Source organism: Pimephales promelas, chromosome 11 (assembly GCF_988280905.1).
Source record: "Pimephales promelas chromosome 11, fPimPro1.hap1.1, whole genome shotgun sequence".
NCBI classification, from domain to species: Eukaryota; Metazoa; Chordata; class Actinopteri; order Cypriniformes; family Leuciscidae; genus Pimephales; species Pimephales promelas.
In genome coordinates, this window is record NC_142779.1 from 26,307,409 (window position 1) to 26,329,089 (window position 21,681).

General features: G+C 42.9%; 1 protein-coding gene and 1 pseudogene across 1 annotated transcript; one reads left to right on the forward strand and one right to left on the reverse strand.

The window, feature by feature from the left end:
• Window positions 1-3,448: 3,448 nt before the first annotated feature.
• LOC120468590 (serine/threonine-protein kinase pim-1) lies at window positions 3,449-5,094 on the forward strand. Its single transcript, XM_089117415.1, has 6 exons — window positions 3,449-3,557; window positions 3,852-3,943; window positions 4,031-4,081; window positions 4,209-4,581; window positions 4,683-4,859; window positions 5,030-5,094. Exons 1-6 carry the CDS (start codon window positions 3,449-3,451, stop codon window positions 5,092-5,094), a joined length of 867 nt encoding a protein of 288 aa, XP_088973541.1.
• Window positions 5,095-5,275: 181 nt separating this feature from the next.
• On the reverse strand, window positions 5,276-21,448 carry LOC120468576 (uncharacterized; annotated as a pseudogene).
• Window positions 21,449-21,681: the final 233 nt, after the last annotated feature.

The window sequence follows — 21,681 nt, forward strand, 5'->3', positions numbered from 1 at the left end:
AAATGGCTAAACTGAGGGCATTTTGTAGCTGGCTGATTGGTGTTTAGTTTTGCAATTAAGTGCCTTCGGGTGTGTATTTGAGTGGTTGCAATAACCCAATGTGTTTTGTATTTTGAATACATGTGTTTTCCAAATGGCACCCTGAGATTTCATTTTTGAACAAAGTGTCTTATGTATGAAATAGAGTGTAGTATGAAGGACCAAGTGTGTTGCATAAAGGAGTAAGTGTGTTGCAGAATTGCAACTAGAGTGCAAAGCAACGCTTTTGTTTAAAGTATGGGTACATGTGTTTGAGGCATGGTAAAAAAAAGCTTCAAGTTGTGTTACTTTAGTCTAAGCATGGTTCTATAGTGTTCAAGCAATGGGCAAAAACTGTAATTACTTGTTTATTGAACAGATGAAATATTAATCATATGAACTGTTTCACATTTTCAATCGTGATGGTACTCTTAACTCTTGATCGTGTGATTTTGCTTAACTGTGTCATATGCATATGCAATATAAAAACTTCTTTAGCTATATTTTTACCGCAGTAGTTTCTTTGTGTGATCACGCTCATTTGTTTTTGTTTCCATGAATAATAATAAAAAAAAAACATTTTTGGATTTAATGAATGAATGTGGATAGAATTCGTTTACAGTTTTTCTCGATTGTTTACACACATTTTCTGAAAGAATGCCTCATATTCTCAGAACTCTACACACAAATCTAAAAACACTCACACAATCGGCAAAACCCCTCAATTCTCCTGCAAAATGAAACTTTACCATAAAAACAATGTTATTTCTTCTCAAAATGGTATTTTGTTTTCAAATGACACACACAAACCATCATAGACATTTTGAACCATTTAAACACTGATGTGCTCAAAGTAAAACACTATGATGAATGGAAAACACTTCTTCTCCATTCATCATACTGTAATGACTTAGGCATTTTTTGTTCATTGTTACACTTACTACAGACATTACATACATAACTGTGTTGTAAAATATTTTAGAATATTGTTTTTTATACCCAGAACACACAAATACACGGTAACAAATATATTTTATTTTCCCCACAAAATCAATGGGAGATAGATCGCACATTTTGTACACCCCAACCAACACAAAGTTGCACAGCAGTGGTCTATACAAAACAACAGAATTTTTTATGCTGTTACAGTAAAAAAAGAAATAAAAAAATATCTGCATCCTCTCTTTGGTTTTGGTATTTTATGCTAAAGCCCTGATCGCTAATTGTAAAACTGTGTGAAATATGTTTGCCCATGTGAGTCAGTGTGAGTATTTGAATGGCAGTGTGTTCCTCATGCAAACAAGAGATTTTCTGCATGAAAACTGTGCCAACTTCAGAGAATTGTGTGTAGTGTTTTGAAAAAAAAGTGTGTTTTAGAACTGCAATTTGAGTGTAAAGCAGGAATTGCTTGTAGTTCAGTAGAATTTGTTCAGGGGGTTGGTGAATGAGTTACATGTTGTGGTCATTGTGTCTCAAGTACCAGAAAATGTGTGTAAACAATCGAGAAAAACTGTAATGTAAAAGGGATATCAGCGAAAAAGTTTAGAACGAGCCTGGCGTCGTTTGCGGAATAACGTGTAAGTTCGCCTATGACATGAAGCCCGAGCGCCATGGACAAACAAACAAAACATTATACAAAGGCGATTAAGTTTTCTTGATGACAATTCTTCTATTTTCGAATGGAAATTATCATGGCTAGAAAAAATGAGTTCTGGCAGCGCTGAGGTGTTCGTGGCCCAGAGAAAGAGGAGGAGGAAGGAGCATTTGACGATCGAGGGGCTGGAGAGAAAGGAGAAGATGTGTAGTTTTGAGAAGCTGCCATCTCTTAACTTCGTCAGTCCAGCACTAATTGGCAACAAAGTGGACTTGACAGTTGAGGGTGAGTTACAGCTATAATCTCAAAGATCACACACTTTTCAGTGCTGAAGTTTCATGTTAATTTGGGTTGCAACTGCCACCCTAAAGTAAAGCATTGCCACCCCATCTGCCCATCAGAATCATCACAGTAGCCTATAGCGCGCGCGCACACACACACACACACACACACACACACACACAATCAGTATTTCTTCTGCTGATTTTAAGCAGTGGCACTTCAATGTGAAAAAATGTCACTTAAACTTGTGATTTAGGCTACTTGGCCTATGTAAAATAATATATTTTTACTTGCTCAGAGACATTTTTTAAAACCCTTTGTTGTGTTTAATGGCCAGTGTAATGGGATATTGACATTTTTTTTATTTTTTTATTTATTTATTTTAAACAGTATAGATGTTTTTGTTTTTGTTTTTTTTGTGGTAATTCTGCTGTTTTGCACATTAATTTATCCAAATGTGTATGACAGTCAGCCCATGAACCCCATAAGAATTATCCATGGATGCTTGCTTTGGTGTTGCCACCGCTCAACGTCCTCATGGCACCCTATAAATATTTTTTCCAACTATGAATTATGTATCTTTTAATAGAGGACATTTTGAGCCAAAATGTTGATGCTTGTTCATAATGCAGGAATTTTTCCGGATTTTGTGACCTTACAGATTAGCACAGTCACATCTGACAGTTTATTATTACAAAGACAGCAGGTGTAAAGTTTAAGGTTATAATCTGACTCTCTCTCTCTCTCTCTCTCCCATTGTTCTTAACAGAAAGCTGCCATCTGATTCGACCCCTCCTTCAGCAGGACCTAAACCGCTTGGAGAAAACTATTTTCCACGGATGGTTTAAGGTACTGAGCCTAATTTCAGCTACAAATGACTTTGAACGTCTTTCTTTTATTTGATTTTTTTGCATTTGTTTTCATATGTTGTTCATCTTTTGTGACATAAGAAAAAAATATCTGAAGTCAAATCTCTTAAATTTGTTTATGTTAACAATAACCCTGTTTTTCGTTCTTCTTTTTTTTTTTTTTTTTTTTTTTTGTACCATCAGTTTGACCGTGTTAGTGAGGGAAATGGTAGTTAGGAGAGAAAGAGTAGTTTTGAGAAGCTGCCATCTTTTCATTCCTCTGACACATTAGACAGCCTAGGTCAGCTTCAGCAAGTGCAAGACCAGACTACTGAGAGAAGCACTGATGGTAAATCAAATGAACATGTTATGAGACATGTAACCGGTTACTGGTTTTGTTAACTACAGCTCTGTGCCTCAAAAATACTTCAACCTAATTATGGTCATCCATTATTGAAGAATAGGGGGATTTTCTGTTCCTAGAATCACGTGTCATTAATTATCATAAGAAAAAATCCACACCTTTGCATGTTATTTCAAAACGCAATTGATTGAAGTTTAATTAAGGGCAGGATCAGATTTGTATTCCATGACTTCTGTTCAATCTTTAAACACGGATAAAAACACATGGAGAACTGTTACCACCAGCAAGAAGAGAAAACGGAGTTCTCACCCGGACGAGGGGCCTGCGAGAAAGAGACCTAGGATGAATAGTGTTGAGGTGGCGTCCGCGCCCTCTTCCTGTGACCCGAAAGGCAGCTCAGATCAGGGTCAGGATGAGACTGCTGTGCCGATATACGAGAGACATGCTAACGGTAACTCAGATAACCTTGCCATTAGAATCTGTAATTGTTTTTTTGTTCTGTACAACAAAAACTTGACATAATCCTTCAGCTAGATATGAGCATCCATTAATGGAAGCTTAATTAACATTAAGCATAATCATACAGTAAATGCCCCTAACTGAAGAATCATCATAATGTATGCGAATGAAGGATTTCATTATTATTTAATTTAACCATGTTTTTGGTTAATATTTTCAGAATTCTATCAAAATGTAGTGGCAGATTTCAGTGGCCTCGAAGTCCAGCCGCCTGCAAATCCACCAGATATTTTGAGCCGGTATCAGTTTGGCAGAATACTTGGTAAGGGAGGATTCGGCATTGTCTATGAAGCGAAACGCCTGGAGGATGGCCTTGGGGTATCATTATTCTACATACAATATTAGTGTATATTATGTCCACTTTTAGTGCCCTTGTTTTGACAAATGTTTTGTTCTGTTGATCAGGTGGCAGTAAAAATTGCCAGAAAGCCGAGGAAAATGCAGTACATTTCCATTGTAAGTAGACTACTCTTTCCATGTTCTTTGACATTTTTAAATGTAAAACATGGAAACAATTTGTTCAAGACTGGGCTAAATCTTGATTTGGGAAAGCACCCCCATCTAACAACGATCTTTCTTCTAGCCTGGTCATCCCGCACCCCTTCCATTAGAGGTCGCCCTGTTAATCCTGGTTAATAATAGGGAGCCTAAAGTTACACAGATCATTCAGCTACTGGACTGGCAGGACGAGCTGGACTACTACATCATGGTTTTGGAGCGCCCCTTACCATGCACAGATCTGCGTAACTTCATTAGAGGAACTCTCAGCGAATTTGGAGCGCGACTTGTCATGTGGCAAGTAACGCACGCCACTAACGCATGCAGTGCCAGTGGAGTTCTCCACCGAGATATTAAGATGGAGAATATACTGATCAATCCAGAAACATTAGAGACTAAACTGATTGACTTTGGATGTGGGGATCTCCTGAAGAAATCTGCATATAATTATTTCTCTGGTATGTATGAAGACATAAAACTGTTGTTTAGGACTTAAACTGTAGCATGTCCTAGAAATATATTTCAAGCCTACTCATCAGACACAATGTCTTTCCTTCAGGCACACGTGAATATCGCCCCCCTGAGTTCAAAACAGAGGGCAGGTACCATGGGAATCCTGCAACTGTGTGGTCACTTGGAGTCCTCTTATTCAAAATTGTGTTTGGACACTTTCCAGGACCCAGTGAACTGCGGGTGATTAATTCGGGCACTTGGAATCAGCCTGGCTTGTCACACGGTGAGATGGTATTCATCACAAAAAGATAAAACCTGTGCCAGGAATTCTGGAAGTTCTGAAATTACAGTTTAGAATCTCAAATCTTACAGCTTATTACAAAGATAGCAGATGTAAAGTTCAAGGTTATAATCTGACTCTCCCGGCTCTTTGTCTCTCATCGTTCTGCACAGAATGCCGTCTTCTGATTCAGTGTCTCCTGCAGCTGGACCCAAGCCGACGGATTGGTTTGGACTAAATCCTGTCCCATTCATGGTTTCAGTCACTGAGCCCATGATCAGAAGAGGTATTCACATTTTTTTGACTCCCTATTATTATTCATTTGTTTTTATATGTTGTATCTTTATTGTTTGTGACACAATTCTGAAGTCAAATCTCTAAATATAATGTCTGAAGACAATAACTTTCTGTATTTTGTTTCAGGCCATCCTGTAAGGAAAAAAGAGATCAACCTGATTGACTTTGGATGCTGCAATGTCCAAATGGAATCTGGTTATAATCAAGTTTGTGCAATGTATTATAACTGCACAAAACACCACAGACGTACCCGGGGTGGATGCTGGGACCCGACCCGTACGGCATAGCAGCCCGGAGGGAGGTCTGTGTGTGTGGTGCAACACGGACCCGCTTCCGTCGAAGGGCAGAGGGAGTGTGCGGAGGTGTCAGTGCGTCCGGGACACAGCCACTGCTGTTCGCTGGCGATGGAAGAGGGGCTTAGGGGTGACAAGGCATAGCGTCGTCGACCACCAACCGCGCCCTCTTGGGACCCAGATGTTTCAGAAATTGCTCTTTTGTTGAAAATGTTTGTGACAGTGAGATCAGACAATGAAGTGGGCGCAAAAGCGTGCTGCCCCAGTATGTGCAAGAAACATTCATCCACACCATTGGACACTGTTGTTGGGTGACAGCTTGAACATTTTTTAAACTACTGAGTTAAAATTCTTGCGCTGGAATGCGCTGGAACTGACACAAAGTAAGAAAATAACAGAACATATTACTTTCAAGTTCTTGAAACACATCTTCAGATGCACCTGAACACATCATCAGTGATGTAACCTGGGGTCCTCGGTGTTTCGGGTCTTTCAACGTCAGACACCCTCTCCCATGCGACCCAGCCACGGCTGATCAGACCGCGACTTGTGTTCAGGTAGCACTCGCTTGCCCCCATGGTGCTCCTCTACGGATCCAGAGCCATCTCGAGGCTCTCTCTGCTGCGTCGGTGGTGTTCTTGATGGCCCTGCTCCTTGTTGTTCCTGCAATGCCCAGCGCAGCAAAGGCTTTGTGGAGGGAGCGCCCCACAAATCCTCTGCAGCCAACCTCGATAGTCATGCATCTCGCCTTCCAGCCCTGTGCTCAGCAGTCTGTGACCAGATGTTCATATTTTGTCATCTTCCTTTCGTGGGCTTCTCCCGAACGGTCCTCCCATGGCACGGTCAGCTCCATGATGATTATATTCTTGGTGCTCTCTGAGACTAGAATGATATCTGGCCTCATAGTTGTGCTGACGATGTGCTGGGGGAATTTCAGCTGCTTCTCCAAATCCACAGAAAGTTTCCAGTCCTTGGCTGATGCCAGGATTCCTGCTGGTGCCTTCCTCCCTGTTTGCGGCTGTTCTCCTGCCCTAACAAATGCGATTGGGCGAATGGTGTTGCTGCCTTGGCCGATCTCTGTGCTGATGGTGTCTGCAACAGCTTTCAGCACCTGGTTGTGACGCCAAGTGTTACGACCCTGGCCGAGCGCTGTTGGGCAGGAGCTCAAAATGTGCTCCAGTGTTCCACAAGCTGGGCACAATTGGCAAGTTGGTGTGTCTGCTTTCCCCCACGTACAAAGATTTGCTGGGCTTGGCGGGACATCGTACACTGCCCGAATCAGGAAGGCTATGCAGTGCGGCTCGCTTTGCCAGAGCTCCGTCCAGGTGACCTTGCGGTCCATGGCCTGCTCCCACCTGGTCCAGTCCCCCTGTTGATGCCCCATTCCAGCAGCTCTGCTCAGCCTTCCTTCCTCCACAGTAACTTCTTCATATATTCGGCTGCACTTCTCCTTCCCCTTCAGCTCTTGTCGAGGAGGTGTTGGGAACATCCCCAAGCCTGCTCTGCCTCGGGCCACGACTCCCACAAGCTCTTTGTGTTGAGCCTGTGCATCCAGCACAGCGGCTTGGGCACTCCACTTCCTCCCTGTCTTCGCCAGAACTCCTGCCTGGGCCACCTTTGGGTCGTTGGAGTCTCTATATATCAGGGGCCAGTTGCACCAACAGGGCTTTACTAAGCCTGGTCCTAACTGCTAAGTAGGTCTTAGTTAAGACCAGTCTTTAGAGTTGACCTAACGTCGGTTGCACCGACCAAACTTAAGCCTAGGCATAACTACGCCTGGTTTTAGCGATGCGCGTTCCTGTGAATGGCCACGGAACTATAGTGGTTGCTTAGCAGCGTGTGTTGCTGTGGTTACGTTGTAAACTATCTTACGCTGTTTGGTTAAATTGAAGCCGTATCAATGGAGGATCGAAGAAAAAGTAAAGGAAATTTCACTGACATAGAGATACGAAAACTAATAGAGCTGTACAGCCAGCACAGACACACACTGACTGCCAAGCAATCAAACGCAGTAACTAACAAGAAGAAACAAACAACATGGAGACAGATAACGGAAGCGATTAACGATTGCTCTGACTCCGGCTGCTTTCGGACAGAGAGCGATGTCAGAAAAAAGTGGAAAGACCTCCTGAGCAAGGCAAAAAAAGATTTTTCTCACCCTCAAAAACATCTGTGTACAGTGACATAATTGTTGATATCTTTGGAGAGGATTCCCCAGCTTTCAATGGTTTGATCGGTGCGGAAAGTGGCGGTATCGACATAGAAACTGCCGTCCCTCCAGAGATGGATGACGACCACTCAAGCGAGAGTGTTAATTGTGGAGGTGTGTAGCATAGATATTAGAGTAGCCTAACAGTTTTAGTAGTTGTCAGATAACAGTATCCTTTATGACAGATTATCTGTGTTTTCAGACTCGATAGAGCCGCCAGTCACTCCTCAAAGTTCGTATGAAGGCAGCAGTGGTGCACCGCCGGGGAAACGGATGAGGAGGCTGGAAAGTCTGCAGCAGACACTCCTTGAAAAAGAAATTGTTAGAGTGGAGGCTGAAACAAAAAACTTACAGACCGAGCAGGAAAAGCTGGAAATTGAAAAGCAAAAAATATCATTAGAAATAAAGTTGCTCCAAACACAGATAGGCCTAAATAGATCATCTTCACCTATTTCTGAAGAGAATGGGCGGTCTTTTGTAATTCTGTAAATAAGCCTAATGGCAAATTGTGTGAAATAAATCAATGACAATAATATGTACATTAAAAAAAAAGTTTATTATAGACCTACTGGGACTTTCTTTGTTGTTTATTTTTTATGCTTTATGGTTTAAAACCTGCAGAGAATAAGTAGAATTATTTTAGGTGAAGCAATAGTTTTACAATAGTTTACATTTACATTTTATAGTTTTACATTTATAAAGAATTAATAATGCGTGTACAGACTAGTCGTCCACCAACATCTTCATGCCCTGCATGGTCCACAGGTTCGACATCTTCCTCCGGCACCGGCTGATGGTGTCGCCTAGGGAGAGGGATCCTCTTGGCGACACAGATGTTGTGGAGGACAGTGCACGCTGCTATTACGGTGCAGACTCGCTCAGGGTGCATTCGTACCTCTCGATGAAGACAATGAAACCTAGAAAAAATAATTAATGATTACTTACTTTGATTGGTGACTAATCAAAGTTTAACCTGATAAAAAAATATATATATTAAATGTAAATCCGTGTTATATTTTATCTGCAATAACAATGTGGGTTTTTATAAAGATCCGTTTGGCCATTGACTTTTAAATGTATCATTATGCATTAATATAAGGAGAGTCTCAGTATAGTTAGTAGGCTATAGTTAGTATAGTATAATTTTCAGTGATCGCACTTTATCAGTGCCATCGATAGCGGCACAGGCAAAGGATTTTACCTGCGCTTGAGGACTCCGATGCACTGCTCAACGACTGACCTAGTGGTGGTGTGGATGGTGTTATACTGTCGTTCTTGCTCAGTCCTCGGACCAATTATAGGCGTCATCAGCCAGCGTTTCAGTGGGTATCCACTTTTGCCGAGAAGCAGCCCCTTTATTCTTCCAGCCTCGAAATAATGATATAACGCACTCTCCCGGAGGATGCGTGCGTCACGGGCAGATCCAGGCCGTCTTGCCACCAAATTAAAGATTTTATCATTGGCGTCACACGCAATCTGCACATTGATTGAATGGTATCCCTTGCGGTTGACATACAGATACTCATGCTCAGATGGTGCCTGGATCCGAACGCGAGTCCCATCGATGCAGCCCACAATACCAGGAATGCCAGAGACCCGGCGGAGTCGGTGTTTCATCACCGCACACTCAGCCTCAGTGGGGAGGTGAGCAGATCGCGGAAGGCGGCAGCTCAGTGCCAGTGAGACTCTGCGGATGGCTCGACATGCGGTGGATTTGTGGAATCATGTCTCCAACAGTGTTTTGAAACGCACCATTTTCGTAAAAACGTAGCGCTATTAGGAGCTGTAATGCCGGTGGCAATGCTGCGTTGTGGTTCGACATAAACTGTAAGTCGGGTGACAGCTCATCAACAAGTTCATAAATATCTCTCTGACAGAATCAAAACCTCTCAATTAGCTCCTCATCATTGTAAATGTCCAATGGATTGTTTCTGTCCCTAATAACTCTCTCCCGTCTAATATAAAGTCCCGCTCATTGTAAAGTCTGTGTATAAGGCGCGCCATGTCTTTATTGCTGAGTTATCGGTTATCAACAAGTGGTTACTATAGAAACTTGCCTAGATTTTGACTGTACGCCTGCTACTGACTAGGCGTAAGATTTACACCCGGTCTTAGCGAGAAGAGGACTTAAGTCTGGATGGTGCAACGGCCGTAACTATTAGGTCGAACTTAGAATGTTGAGTTAAGACCTACTTACCTTGAGACCAGGCATAAGCCCTGTTGGTGCAACTGGCTCCAGAACCTCGCGTGCCCGAGTCACTTTAAACTCCTCTTCCAGGGATTTCAGAGGCAACCGGAGCATTGTGGTGTTTCCATAGAGGGCGATGTTGCTGAGACTCCTGGGCAACCCTAACCATCTCCTGAGACAGCTGCTGACCTTTCGTTCCAAGGTGTTACGATCTACCCCCAGTCTAGGGTTGGGAGAGGGTAACAAACTTAAATAAAAATTAAGTAAAGCTTAAACGCAAGCGTGGAGGGTTCCCTTCCATCTTCTGCCCCAGAAATGTGAGTCAACACTGGATATCATCAATGAAAAGATTTATTGTATTTAAACAAAGAAAATAATGGGGGAATGCAGTCTTCAGGAGATGGCCACCAAAACAACAAACAAAAAGGTTCTTACTGTTTGAGCAGAACTAAATAACCTATACAGGTAAAAGAAAAATAAATAAACAACATGTGCTTCCCTCTACTCCCTGACTGACCAAGAACAGGAAATAATGAGATATAAAATAAAAGATGACTCGGTCTCCCTACCGTTCCCCAAAAGAAATAAAAGAAAACAAATGCAAAGATTTCTATACAATACCTTTTAGTTACCAGAACAGAGTTATAAAGAAATCCTTAAAGAACTTGTCACGACTTGATAAGCAACCCTACTTGCTATCTTTAAACAGCAACGTGTACACACAGAGACAGAGTAGTCTTCCACAGACCGGGTCAATACACCAGCTTAGCACTCCTTATACACAACAACACAAGTCTGGTGCAGGGGAGAAGTGAACCTCCTCAAGCCATGTTCACTCTGCTCTCTTATAGTGCAGCTCCGCAACTCTCCACGAGCCTCAGGTGTGGCTAATTAGCTGCAATGCAATCAGAGTGAGGGAGAGACTGACAGAGCACAACAAACACAGCAATTTAACAAAGTAAAATACAAATCAAAAACACTTTTCATAATAATACCTCCCCAGGACGTAACACCCCCACCACCAAGAATACAAACTACAGTTTGTAATCAAATATACACTCTTACCATTTTTCTTATTTCAAAAAGGTGCAGAGTTCACAGTTAACAATGTCCATTTTAAACTCTAGAAAGAGCATCTGCCATTACATTTTCAGTGCCTTTTTTATGTCGTATGTCCAGATTGTACCCTTGGACAGTGAGTGACCACCGTAATAGCCTCTGGTTGGAACCTGACATACGGGAAAGGAAGACCAAAGGGTTATGATCAGTATATACAACAATAGGCTTGGAGCTACTCCCCAAGTACACATCAAAATGTTGAAGAGCCAACAACAAGGAAAGAGCTTCCTTTTCGATTACAAGTAGTTTTGCTGAGTCTTGGAGAACTTTTTAGAAAAGGTTAAGGTTAAGGTTAAGGTTACTTTATTGTCCCCGGAGGGCAATTATTTGTACAACCAGCAGAAAAAAACACACAAGGCACAACACGCAACATTACCACAAGGCATAAAACACACAGTCCCCAAAAATACATAAAAAAAATAAATAAATTAAATAGAAGTACATTAAAACAGTTCTGGTAGTTTATTTAATATTGAGATTGAAGTCGGGATAAAAGAGTTTCTATATCTATTTGACCTGCATTTGGGCATGGAGTACCTACGACCTGAGGGGAGTAGCTTAAACTGGCAGGACAAAGTATGGCTGGGGTCAGCTGCAATAGCTAGAGCCTTCTTGGCTACTCTGTTGGAGTAGATGTGGGAGAGGGGAGGGAAGTTAATACCTGCAATCTTGCCACATGTTCTGACAATGCTCTCTAGTCGGTTTTTGTTCCTTGCAGACAAGGAACGAAACCAACAGATAAAACAAAAAGTTAAAACAGACTCAAGAAAACAGGAATAAAACATTTTCATCAAGGTGCGGTCAATGTTAAAATTCCTCAATCTACGAAGAAAATACATTCGTTGCTGGGCTTTAGCACAAACAGCATCAATGTGAGAATCAAAACATAGCTTACTGTCAATTGTTGTACCAAGGTACTTGTATTCCTGTACCACCTCGATGGGCTGGCCGTCAATAATAGTAAGGGGGAGACATGGCCTCTGTTTCCTAAAATCTATAATTAGTTCTTTCGTTTTGGACACATTTATATTTAAAAAGGAACACTTACACCACTCATTAAAATCCTTCAATATTGGTCCATGATCAATCACATTTTCATTTAAAAGAGACACAATGACAGAATCATCTGCAAATTTTAAAATCTGTCTATCATCATAGTGCGACCGGCATTCGTTTGTGTATAACACAAAAAGAAGAGGAGAGAGGACACATCCTTGGGGGGAACCAGTAGAAGATAAAAGTTTATCAGATAAGACACCATTAACCTTAACTTTTTGAGATCTTAAAGTTAAAAAGTCAACTAACCAGGCTGTTAGACCTGGGTTAATGTTGTAGTTCTTTAAAAGTCTATCTGCTAAAATGTGGGGTTGAATGCAGTTAAAAGCTGATGAAAAATCAATAAATAATAATCGCACAAATTTGTTCGCCCCTTCCAAATGATTAAAGACTGTATTTAGCAGGCTGCCTAATGCATCCTCAACTCCTCTACCTGCTCTATAGGCAAATTGTAAGGGATCAAGTTGAGACTTTGTCATTGCTATAATCTCCTGTTTAATAATTTTCTCAAAGGATTTCATAATAAGAGAGGTAAGAGCCACTGGCCTAAAATCGTTGAGTGATTTGGGTACATTTATCTTTGGCACCGGCACAATCGCTGACTCTTTCCATAGGTGAGGGACCCGATGTAACTGAAGTGACTTATTAAATATAAAGGCAAGTATGTCCGACAGTGGCTCTGCACAGCTTTTAATAAGGCGGCCACCAATATTGTCTGGGCCAGGGCTCTTTCTTTCCTTCACCCCCCTAAGAATTTTTTTTAACTCTATCCTTATCTATTTTTATAGCCACATTTTGTTCTACCCATGGTTCCTTGAACACGGATAATTCTTTAGTAAAATCATAAATATTGAAACGATTATAACAAATATTCAACACATCTGCCAGATCAGACTCTGTCTTGCCATCAAAGGAGAGGGTTTTATATTTATTGGATTGCAAGCCCATCATTGACTTCACCCCATCCCATGCAGGGCGAGACTGGCCACTGCTCAAATGGGATTCAACTTTATCCTTATATTTAAGTTTAGCTTGTTTTAGCTCCCTCTTAACTTGCTTCTGCAGATTATTATAGGCTATGGCATCCCCCTGCATAAAACTAATATTTATCTGGTTAATAAGATGCTTAACAGATTTAGACACCCATGGTTTGTTATTTGGAAAAATTGAAATAGCTTTTTTAGGAATTATTTCATTTTCACAGAACTTTATATAAGCAGAAACAGTCTCAACAAGTTCATCCAAATCAGAACACACTTCCTTAAATAAGTCCCAGTCTGTGCATGAATAACAGTCCAATAGTTCCTGTGTAGCTTCATCAGACCAGACCGAAACCAAACGTCGTTCAGGTTTTGTTCTCCTTAGAACAGTTTTGTAAACTGGAACCAAGTAAACAACGTTGTGGTCAGATAGACCTAGAGGAGCTCTACTAAATGACCTGTAAGCTTTCTTGATGGTGCCATAACAGAGATCTAAACATTTCATATGTCTTGTAGGGCAGGTAACATATTGAGAAAAGTTACTAAGTGACTTACCAAGTCTACAGTGGTTAAAATCGCCCATTATAAAATTTGGCGCGTCAGGGGAGATGCTTTGTAACCTTTGCACCGTTTTTACAATAGTCTTTGATGCGTTCTCCGCGTTTGCTCTCGGATGAATATATACGAGTGTGACAAATATCTGTGGAAACTCTCTTGGCAAATAATAAGGACAGAGAGAGACAGACAAAAGTTCAATGTCAGGGGCGCACACAGTTTCTCTGACCGTAACTGTGTTACACCAACTCTTGTTTACATATAAACATAGACCACCACCGAGTGATTTTCCTGTTGCTGCCGGATCCCTGTCAAGTCGCAACAGTACTCCAAAGCCATCGATTTCCAAATCGGGTTGTAGATCCTGCTCTTTAAGCCACGTCTCCGTCAGTGCAATAAGGCATGCATTCCTGTAGTCCGATACAAATTTGGCATTTGCTTGGAGTTCGTCCACCTTACTCCGGAGAGATTGTACATTGGCAAGGATTATTGAGGGGAGAGGGATCCTCCGATGACCCTGTCTTTTGAGCCTCCGACGGACTCCGCCACGGCTGCCTCGTTTCCTCACCCTTGTTGGCCTTGTTCCCTGGTCTCCATTGGAAGGACCATGCCCAATGATCTCCGCCGGAAAATTTCCAGCTGGGTCTACGAATCCTGTGTTCCGAAGTGACAGTAGGAACTCCCGATTGTAACGGAGATGGTAATCCAAACAGGGCACTCGCATAAAATGACCAAATAGCGCCAAAATGAGTAGAAGGCCAGTCACTCTGAGGTAAGACATTGTTTTCCAACAAGTCAGGTTTGGAAAAAAACAATGAACTATTTGTTACATTAGTCACACAAAATAGAACAAACAAACAAACACTGCGCACAACTGATGCTGCGTGTCGCCATAGAACAGCGCCACTTTTAGTATGCGCTAAGTAAGAGACAGGATGTTCAATCTGGTACTCATCCTCTTGTAGCAAAACCGCACCAGCTCCTTTAGCACTTGCATCCACTTGCAGACTAAAAGGCAAATTGAAGTTTGGAGCCGTCAACACAGGAGCATAACAGAGGAGATCTTTGGCAGCATCAAAGGCAAGTTGACAGTCACGATCCCACAGGAATCTTTGGTTCGTACTAGGGAGGTCTGTAAGAGGAGATGCCAGGGCAGAGAAATTGGGACAAAAACCTCGATAATATCCACTCATTCCGAGGAAGCGTCTCAACTCTCGTTTATTACTAGGTACAGGGAACTCAAGAATGGCTGCAATCTTAGCTTCAACAGGCTTAACCATTCCCTGACCAACTTGTTTACCCAAATATGTAACAACTCCTTTTGCAAACTCACATTTGGCAAGATTCAGAGTTAAGGCAGCAGCAGTTAGACGTTGGAACACCTCTTTGAGTGTTTTCACATGATTTGTCCAATTATCTGAATATACCACAATATCATCCAGATATACCTCACAGTTAGTTACACCTGACAGTACTTGATGCATCATACGCTGGAACGTGGCGGGCGCGTTTCGCATTCCAAAAGCTAGAACTTGATATTCTAGGAAGCCGTCAGGCGTGACAAACGCTGAAATCTCAGAGGCACGTTTGCTGAGTGGCACTTGCCAATAACCTTTTAGCAGATCTAGTTTTGTGACAAACTGTGCTAAACCAACTCTATCTACACAATCTTCCATCCTCGGAAGCGGAAATGAGTCAGGTTTTGTTACGTTGTTGACCTTCCGAAAATCCGTGCAAAAGCGAAAGGTGTTGTCAGGTTTTGGGACAAGTAAACAGGGGGACCTCCAAGGACTCTGGCTAGGCACAGCCAGCCCATAGCGCAACATATACTCAACCTCTGTCTGCATGATCTCACGTTTTCTTGGATTTACTCTGTAAGGATGTTGTTTTATAGGAAAAGCATCACCAACATCGATGTCATGAACACACACAGTAGTCCTACCTGGCACGTCATTAAACAAGGTAGGAAAGGCACAGAGTAATTCAACTAAGCTACAAGATTGCTCAGTACTTAGGTGAGAAAGAAAGTTTGGGAGATCTTTCATTATAGCGGAGTTATTTAACCGTGTGGAGGAAATTGGCACATCTTTACAAATCCATCTTCCTCCAAGGAGTAATTCCCCACTACCCCTACTGTAGCAACAGAGGACACTGGTGGATGAACCACAGTTGGATCTACTGTCAATTCAGAATCAATCCTGTGTACATAGAGCTTAAGCCTGTTTACATGACAAACACGGCTTTTACATTTGCGGTCTGGGGTCGCAATCAGAAAGTTTGAGTCACTTAACTTCCTTTCAACCAGGTATGGACCAGAGAATTTTGCATGCAAAATTGAACCAGGAGTTGGAAGTAGAACCATGACACTATCACCAGGACTAAAATCTCTTTTCAGTGACTTCCTGTCAAAATGAACCTTCATCTTAGACTGTGCTGTAGACAGATGAAGTTTTGCAAGAGTTTGAGCCTTGTGGAGTTTCTCACGAATAGAAGTGACATAATCATCGACAGGCAAAGATACAGAACTTGGATTCAGCAGCTGTTCACTTAACAGTTTTAGAGGTCCACGCACTGTGTGGCCAAACACCAGCTCAGCAGGGCTAAAACCAAGGGATTCCTGCACAGACTCTCTCACAGCAAACATCAGAAAAGGAAGACCCTCAACCCAGTCTTTCCCGGTTTCCACACAATATCGTCAAAGCATTGTTTTAAGGGTTTGGTGGAACCGTTCTAGCGCACCTTGGGACTCAGGATGATATGCTGTAGAAGTTTGATGACATATACCAAGGGTTTCTAGTGCTTGTTTAAAAACCCTGGAAGTGAAGTTTGACCCTTGGTCACTCTGAATTACTTTTGGCAATCCAAAGTTGAACAAAATTTGAGCAGTTCTTTGATTACAACCTTTGATTACAACCTTTGCTTTCAACGTGCGTAACGGAACAGCCTCTGGAAAGCGAGTTGCAGCACACATCATGGTCAGAATGTATTGATGTCCTGATTTAGCTTTGGGCAACGGTCCAACACAGTCAACAATTAAGCGATCAAATGGGTCACTCACAACTGGAATAGGATACAGAGGTGCAGGTGGAATCTTCTGGTTGGGCTTTCCTGCCAGCTGGCAAGTATGACATGACTTACAAAATCTGGACACTGCATACTTAAGACCAGGCCAAAAGAAAAACCTAGTAATTCGATGGTAGGTTTTCGTAATACCGACATGTCCAGACAAAGCATTTTCATGGGCAAGTTTTAAGACTTGCTGCCGATAATCAACAGGCAAGACAATCTGCTGCACTTCCTGCCAGCCTAAGTCTTCTTGCTGGGGTTTCCACCTACGCATCAACAATCCACGTTCCCAAAAGAAAGCTACACCCGAATTAGACACAGGTGAAGTACCATCTGCAGCCGCTATACACTTGGCTAGGGAAGGATCTGCTTTTTGTGCTGTCGCTAAGTATTCTCTACCTGCCTTTAGAGGGGTTTCAGAGGCTAACTTTTCATGGACAGTTACATCACGGTCAGGGTCTGGGGTAACAGACAGGACACACTCCACAGAGTCAGGCTTCTTAACCAAAAATGAATCTGAGATATCCACCACCTCCTCAAATTTCTTGGACAGGGCACGGGTAACTGCGCACGCAGGAAAAACGTACGGGAAATTTTCAGCCAGATCCGATTTCTGTACTGCACTCGGTTTACAGTATATGATACAACTGGTCTAGGAAAGACTGTGCCACCCGTAAGGTCATTCCCTAGGATCAGATCAACACCCTCAACAGGCAACTGTGGGCGCACTGCTAAACTGACCTCACCACTGACAAAGCTTGACTTTAGATACGCGGTATGAAGTGGCACATTCACACAATGCATTTCAATTCCACGAATCAGCACATCACTACCCGTAAAAGAGTCAGCAGAAAAAGGTAATATTCTCTCAGATATAAAAGACTGAGCAGCACCTGTGTCTCGTAATATTGTTACAGGTTTACAACCAGAATCAGGAGACAGGGAGACTGTACCTTTAAACAAGAAAGGATGATAACTCTCTCCACTAAGAGAGCTGTCAAAACACATGGTGTGCACAAGTGCTACATTTTTGGGTTTGGAAGTCGCATTTTTTTGTTTCCAAGCCTTACAGTCCGCAATCAAATGGTTTGGATCAAGACAGAAAAAACAAACACGCCTATCATCACCGTTCGTAGGCTTTCGCGCAAATTTGGATGCAGACTCACTTTTAAAAGAATTTACAGCACGCAGTGTTGCCGAGCTTTCCACATTCGCAAATGGAGACCTGGCAGATGTGTGGGCTGAGAACACATTTCTGTGAGTCAGCACAAACTCATCTACCAAGACCGCAGCACTTGCCAATGAAACCACTTTTTGTTCATTCAAGTGCATTACAATATTCGCCAGCAGACAATGTTTAAATTCTTCTAGCAAGATTAACTCCTGTAAATGCTCCAAGGATGCAACCTTGCTAGAAAAACACCACTTTTCGAAAGGAACTCTCTTCTCTCTCACAAACTCAACATACGTTTGCTTGACTGTTTTCGAATGATTACGAAATTTCTGTCAGTAGGCCTCAGGGACGAGTTCGTACGCTCGCAGCACTGCCGCCTTAACAATATTATAGTCAAGAGAGCTTTCAATTGGCAGAGCCGAACAAACTTCCTGAGCCTTTCCGGTTAGACTACATTGGAGTAACAAAGCCCACATATCTTTTGGCCACCTCAATTTACTAGCTACGCGCTCAAATACGACAAAGTACGAGTCGACTTCGGTCTCTCTAAATGGAGGTACAAGTCTGATATACTTACTGACGTCGAAATAATCACTAGGAGGTGTATGAGAAAAGTCCTCGGTGCCGGTACTACCACCAGTTGTTAAGGGTAACCTAGTACGTGGAAGTGGGATTGGGTTTCTAGCCAGACGCTCTGATTCTAGATCCAGCCTACGGAGTTGGATATCTCGGTCAGCCTGCCTCTCCACTATGCGTAGCTTTATAGTTTCTGCCTCACATTCCTGTTTTTTAATTGCTAGTTCCAACTCTTTCAATTTCAAAACAATGTTTGGATCCTGAGACATAGCCGACTCATAGTTGACATCCTCCCTCTCCGCTTCCAATGATCTAACCTCAGTGCTCTCTTCACTCTCTCTAGGCAAAATACCATCCTCTACCAATTTCTCATACAAGTTTTCCTTAAGCACTTGTTTAGTGAGATCTTTTCTTACAGAAATGTTAAAGAAATCTGCTATTAACACTAGATCCTTTTTCTTACAGCAATTAAATGCTTCAATAGTAGGAGAAAGCGTAAACTCAGTAAAATCAAATTCCATTATCCAAATTGCTGTCCTTCCTCCGCACCTACAGTCAAAAACAGTCAAATTTTGAGAGAAGAGAGTACTTACCAGCAGCCAGTTAACGGACGGACGAGCCCCCACTTGTTACGATCAATCCAAAGTCTAGGGTTGGGAGAGGGTAACAAACTTAAATAAAAATTAAGTAAAGCTTAAACGCAAGCGTGGAGGGTTCCCTTCCATCCTCTGCCCCAGAAATGTGAGTCAACACTGGATATCATCAATGAAAAGATTTATTGTATTTAAACAAAGAAAATAATGGGGGAATGCAGTCTTCAGGAGATGGCCACCAAAACAACAAACAAAAAGGTTCTTACTGTTTGAGCAGAACTAAATAACCTATACAGGTAAAAGAAAAATAAATAAACAACAAGTGCTTCCCTCTACTCCCTGACTGACCAAAAACAGGAAATAATGAGATATAAAATAAAAGATGACTCGGTCTCCCTACCGTTCCCCAAAAGAAATAAAAGAAAACAAATGCAAAGATTTCTATACAATACCTTTTAGTTACCAGAACAGAGTTATAAAGAAATCCTTAAAGAACTTGTCACGACTTGATAAGCAACCCTACTTGCTATCTTTAAACAGCAACGTGTACACACAGAGACAGAATAGTCTTCCACAGACCAGGTCAATACACCAGCTTAGCACTCCATATACACAACAACACAAGTCTGGTGCAGGGGAGAAGTGAACCTCCTCAAGCCATGTTCACTCTGCTCTCTTATAGTGCAGCTCCGCAACTCTCCACGAGCCTCAGGTGTGGCTAATTAGCTGCAATGCAATCAGAGTGAGGGAGAGACTGACAGAGCACAACAAACACAGCAATTTAACAAAGTAAAATACAAATCAAAAACACTTTTCATAATAATACGTCCCCAGGACGTAACACAAGGTCTCCATCGTGGATATGGGAACCTCATACACAAGTAGCGGCCAGAGTATTCTTGGCAGTATACCATGTTGGTAGATCCAGGCTTTAAACTTGCCGGGGAGGCCAGAACGGTCTGTCGCTCTTAACCAGATGTCCAGCTCCTGAACGGTTAACTTGACTGATGCGAAGTCTCTGAGGCTACTGTCAAAAACCTTGCCCAATCTTTTCACTGGCTGTTCTGACAGTGATGGTATCTCTACTCCTTCGATGCTGAAATGGAACCTGTCCGTGACCTTGCCCTTCTTCAGCACTAGCGAACAGGACTTGGCTGGTTTGAACTTCATCCGAGCCCACCGGATGTGCTTTTCCAGCCCTTGGAGTATCTACCTGCCTCCTGGCACTGACTCTGTGGTGACTGTCAGGTCATCCATAAATGCTCTGATTGGCGGTTGCCGGACCCCTCCTCTGCTTTGGGGCCCCCGACACTCAGGCTCTGCCGATTTAACAATCATGTTCATAGACACCGCAAATAGGATCACAGAGATGGTGCAGCCTGTGATTATTCTTACCTCCAGTTTGTGCCAATCTGATGTCACACCTCCTGCAGAGACTCTCATCCTGAAATGGTTGTAATAGTCCAAGATCAGATCTGCAATATGCTGTGACACATGGTGCTTGGTCATGGTGGTCTGGACCAGCTTGTGGGGGATAGAGCCATATGCATTGGCTACAGTAGGTCTAACCAGTAACCACAGTACCGTGAGGTCTCCCTTGTGTTCACGAGCTTCCCGGATAAGCTGAGTCACCACTCCCGTGTGTTCTAAGCACCCCGGGACTCCAGCAATTCCTCCCTTTTGCACAGATGTGTCTATGTAGTTGTTAGTTAAGAGGAAGTTGGAAAGACGCCTTGCTACTATACTGAAGAAGATCTTGCCTTCCACGCTCATCAATGATATTATTCTGAACTGATTGATCTTCTTGGAATCTTTCTCCTTGGGGATCCAGACTCAATCAGCAAATCTCCACTGTTGTGCCACCTTTCCTCTTCTCCAAATGACTCGAATAATCTTCCAGAGTCGCCTGAGTAGCAAGGGGCAGTTCTTGTAGACCTTGTATGGGATTCCACTTGGTCCAGGGGCAGAGCTAGATCGTGCCTTACGCACAACCTCCTGGACTTCTTTCAACAGTGGCTCCCTGCTGTCAAACTCCTTGGTGGGGGGAGGTGGATCTATAAGGATGTTGCACTGGCCCAACTCTTCCTCCCGGTGAGGGTCACTGTAAGTGCTATGCAGATGCTGGTCAATTTCCTCTTTTGAACAGAGCAACTTGCCGTCGCGCTTCTGTCCCAGGAGCTGTTTAGTGAAGCTGAAGGGGTTGGCAATAAACAAAGCTCTCTTTCTGGATCTGTCCTTTCGACGCCATTCTGCTCTGCTCAAGGTCATCATCCTTTTCCTCAAGACAGCTCTCAACTCCTGCAGGGGGCGGGGGTTTGGGGTTGCTCCTCACTGGCTTCCTTGTACTGCTCCTTGAGGGACTTCAACTCCTGCCGGATTTTGTGAATCTTCGCTGCTCTGTGGTTCATGGAATGGGTGGTTGGAGTTGATCGCTTCTCCTCGGCACCAAAACTCTCCTGCGCTAGCCTGGAGATGATGGTCGTCATTGCCTGCAGCCTTTGATCCACATCTCCCTTCTCTGTTGCTTCAAGCACCTTGTCAACGTCCTCGTCGAACTGCCTCCAGACTGCCGTCTTACAGGCCTGTGGCCACTTGATTCGCACCTTTGCCTGGGGCAGAAGACTTGGGGGGGTGATTAGTGGCACACGGAGGCTCTGAGCACTATGGGGTGCTTCCTGGCTCGGCTCCTCCTGCGTCTTATCAGATGTAACATCTGTGC

What these genes read in the sequence shown, in the direction of transcription:
- LOC120468590 (XM_089117415.1), top strand. Translation starts at nt 3,449, where the DNA reads ATGAATAGTGTTGAGGTGGCGTCCGCGCCCTCTTCCTGTGACCCGAAA. An exon ending in ATACGAGAGACATGCTAACG is followed by an intron (nt 3,558 to 3,851) that starts GTAACTCAGATA and finishes CAAATCCACCAG; the next exon opens with ATATTTTGAGCCGGTATCAG. An exon ending in TGCATATAATTATTTCTCTG is followed by an intron (nt 4,582 to 4,682) that starts GTATGTATGAAG and finishes TCTTTCCTTCAG; the next exon opens with GCACACGTGAATATCGCCCC.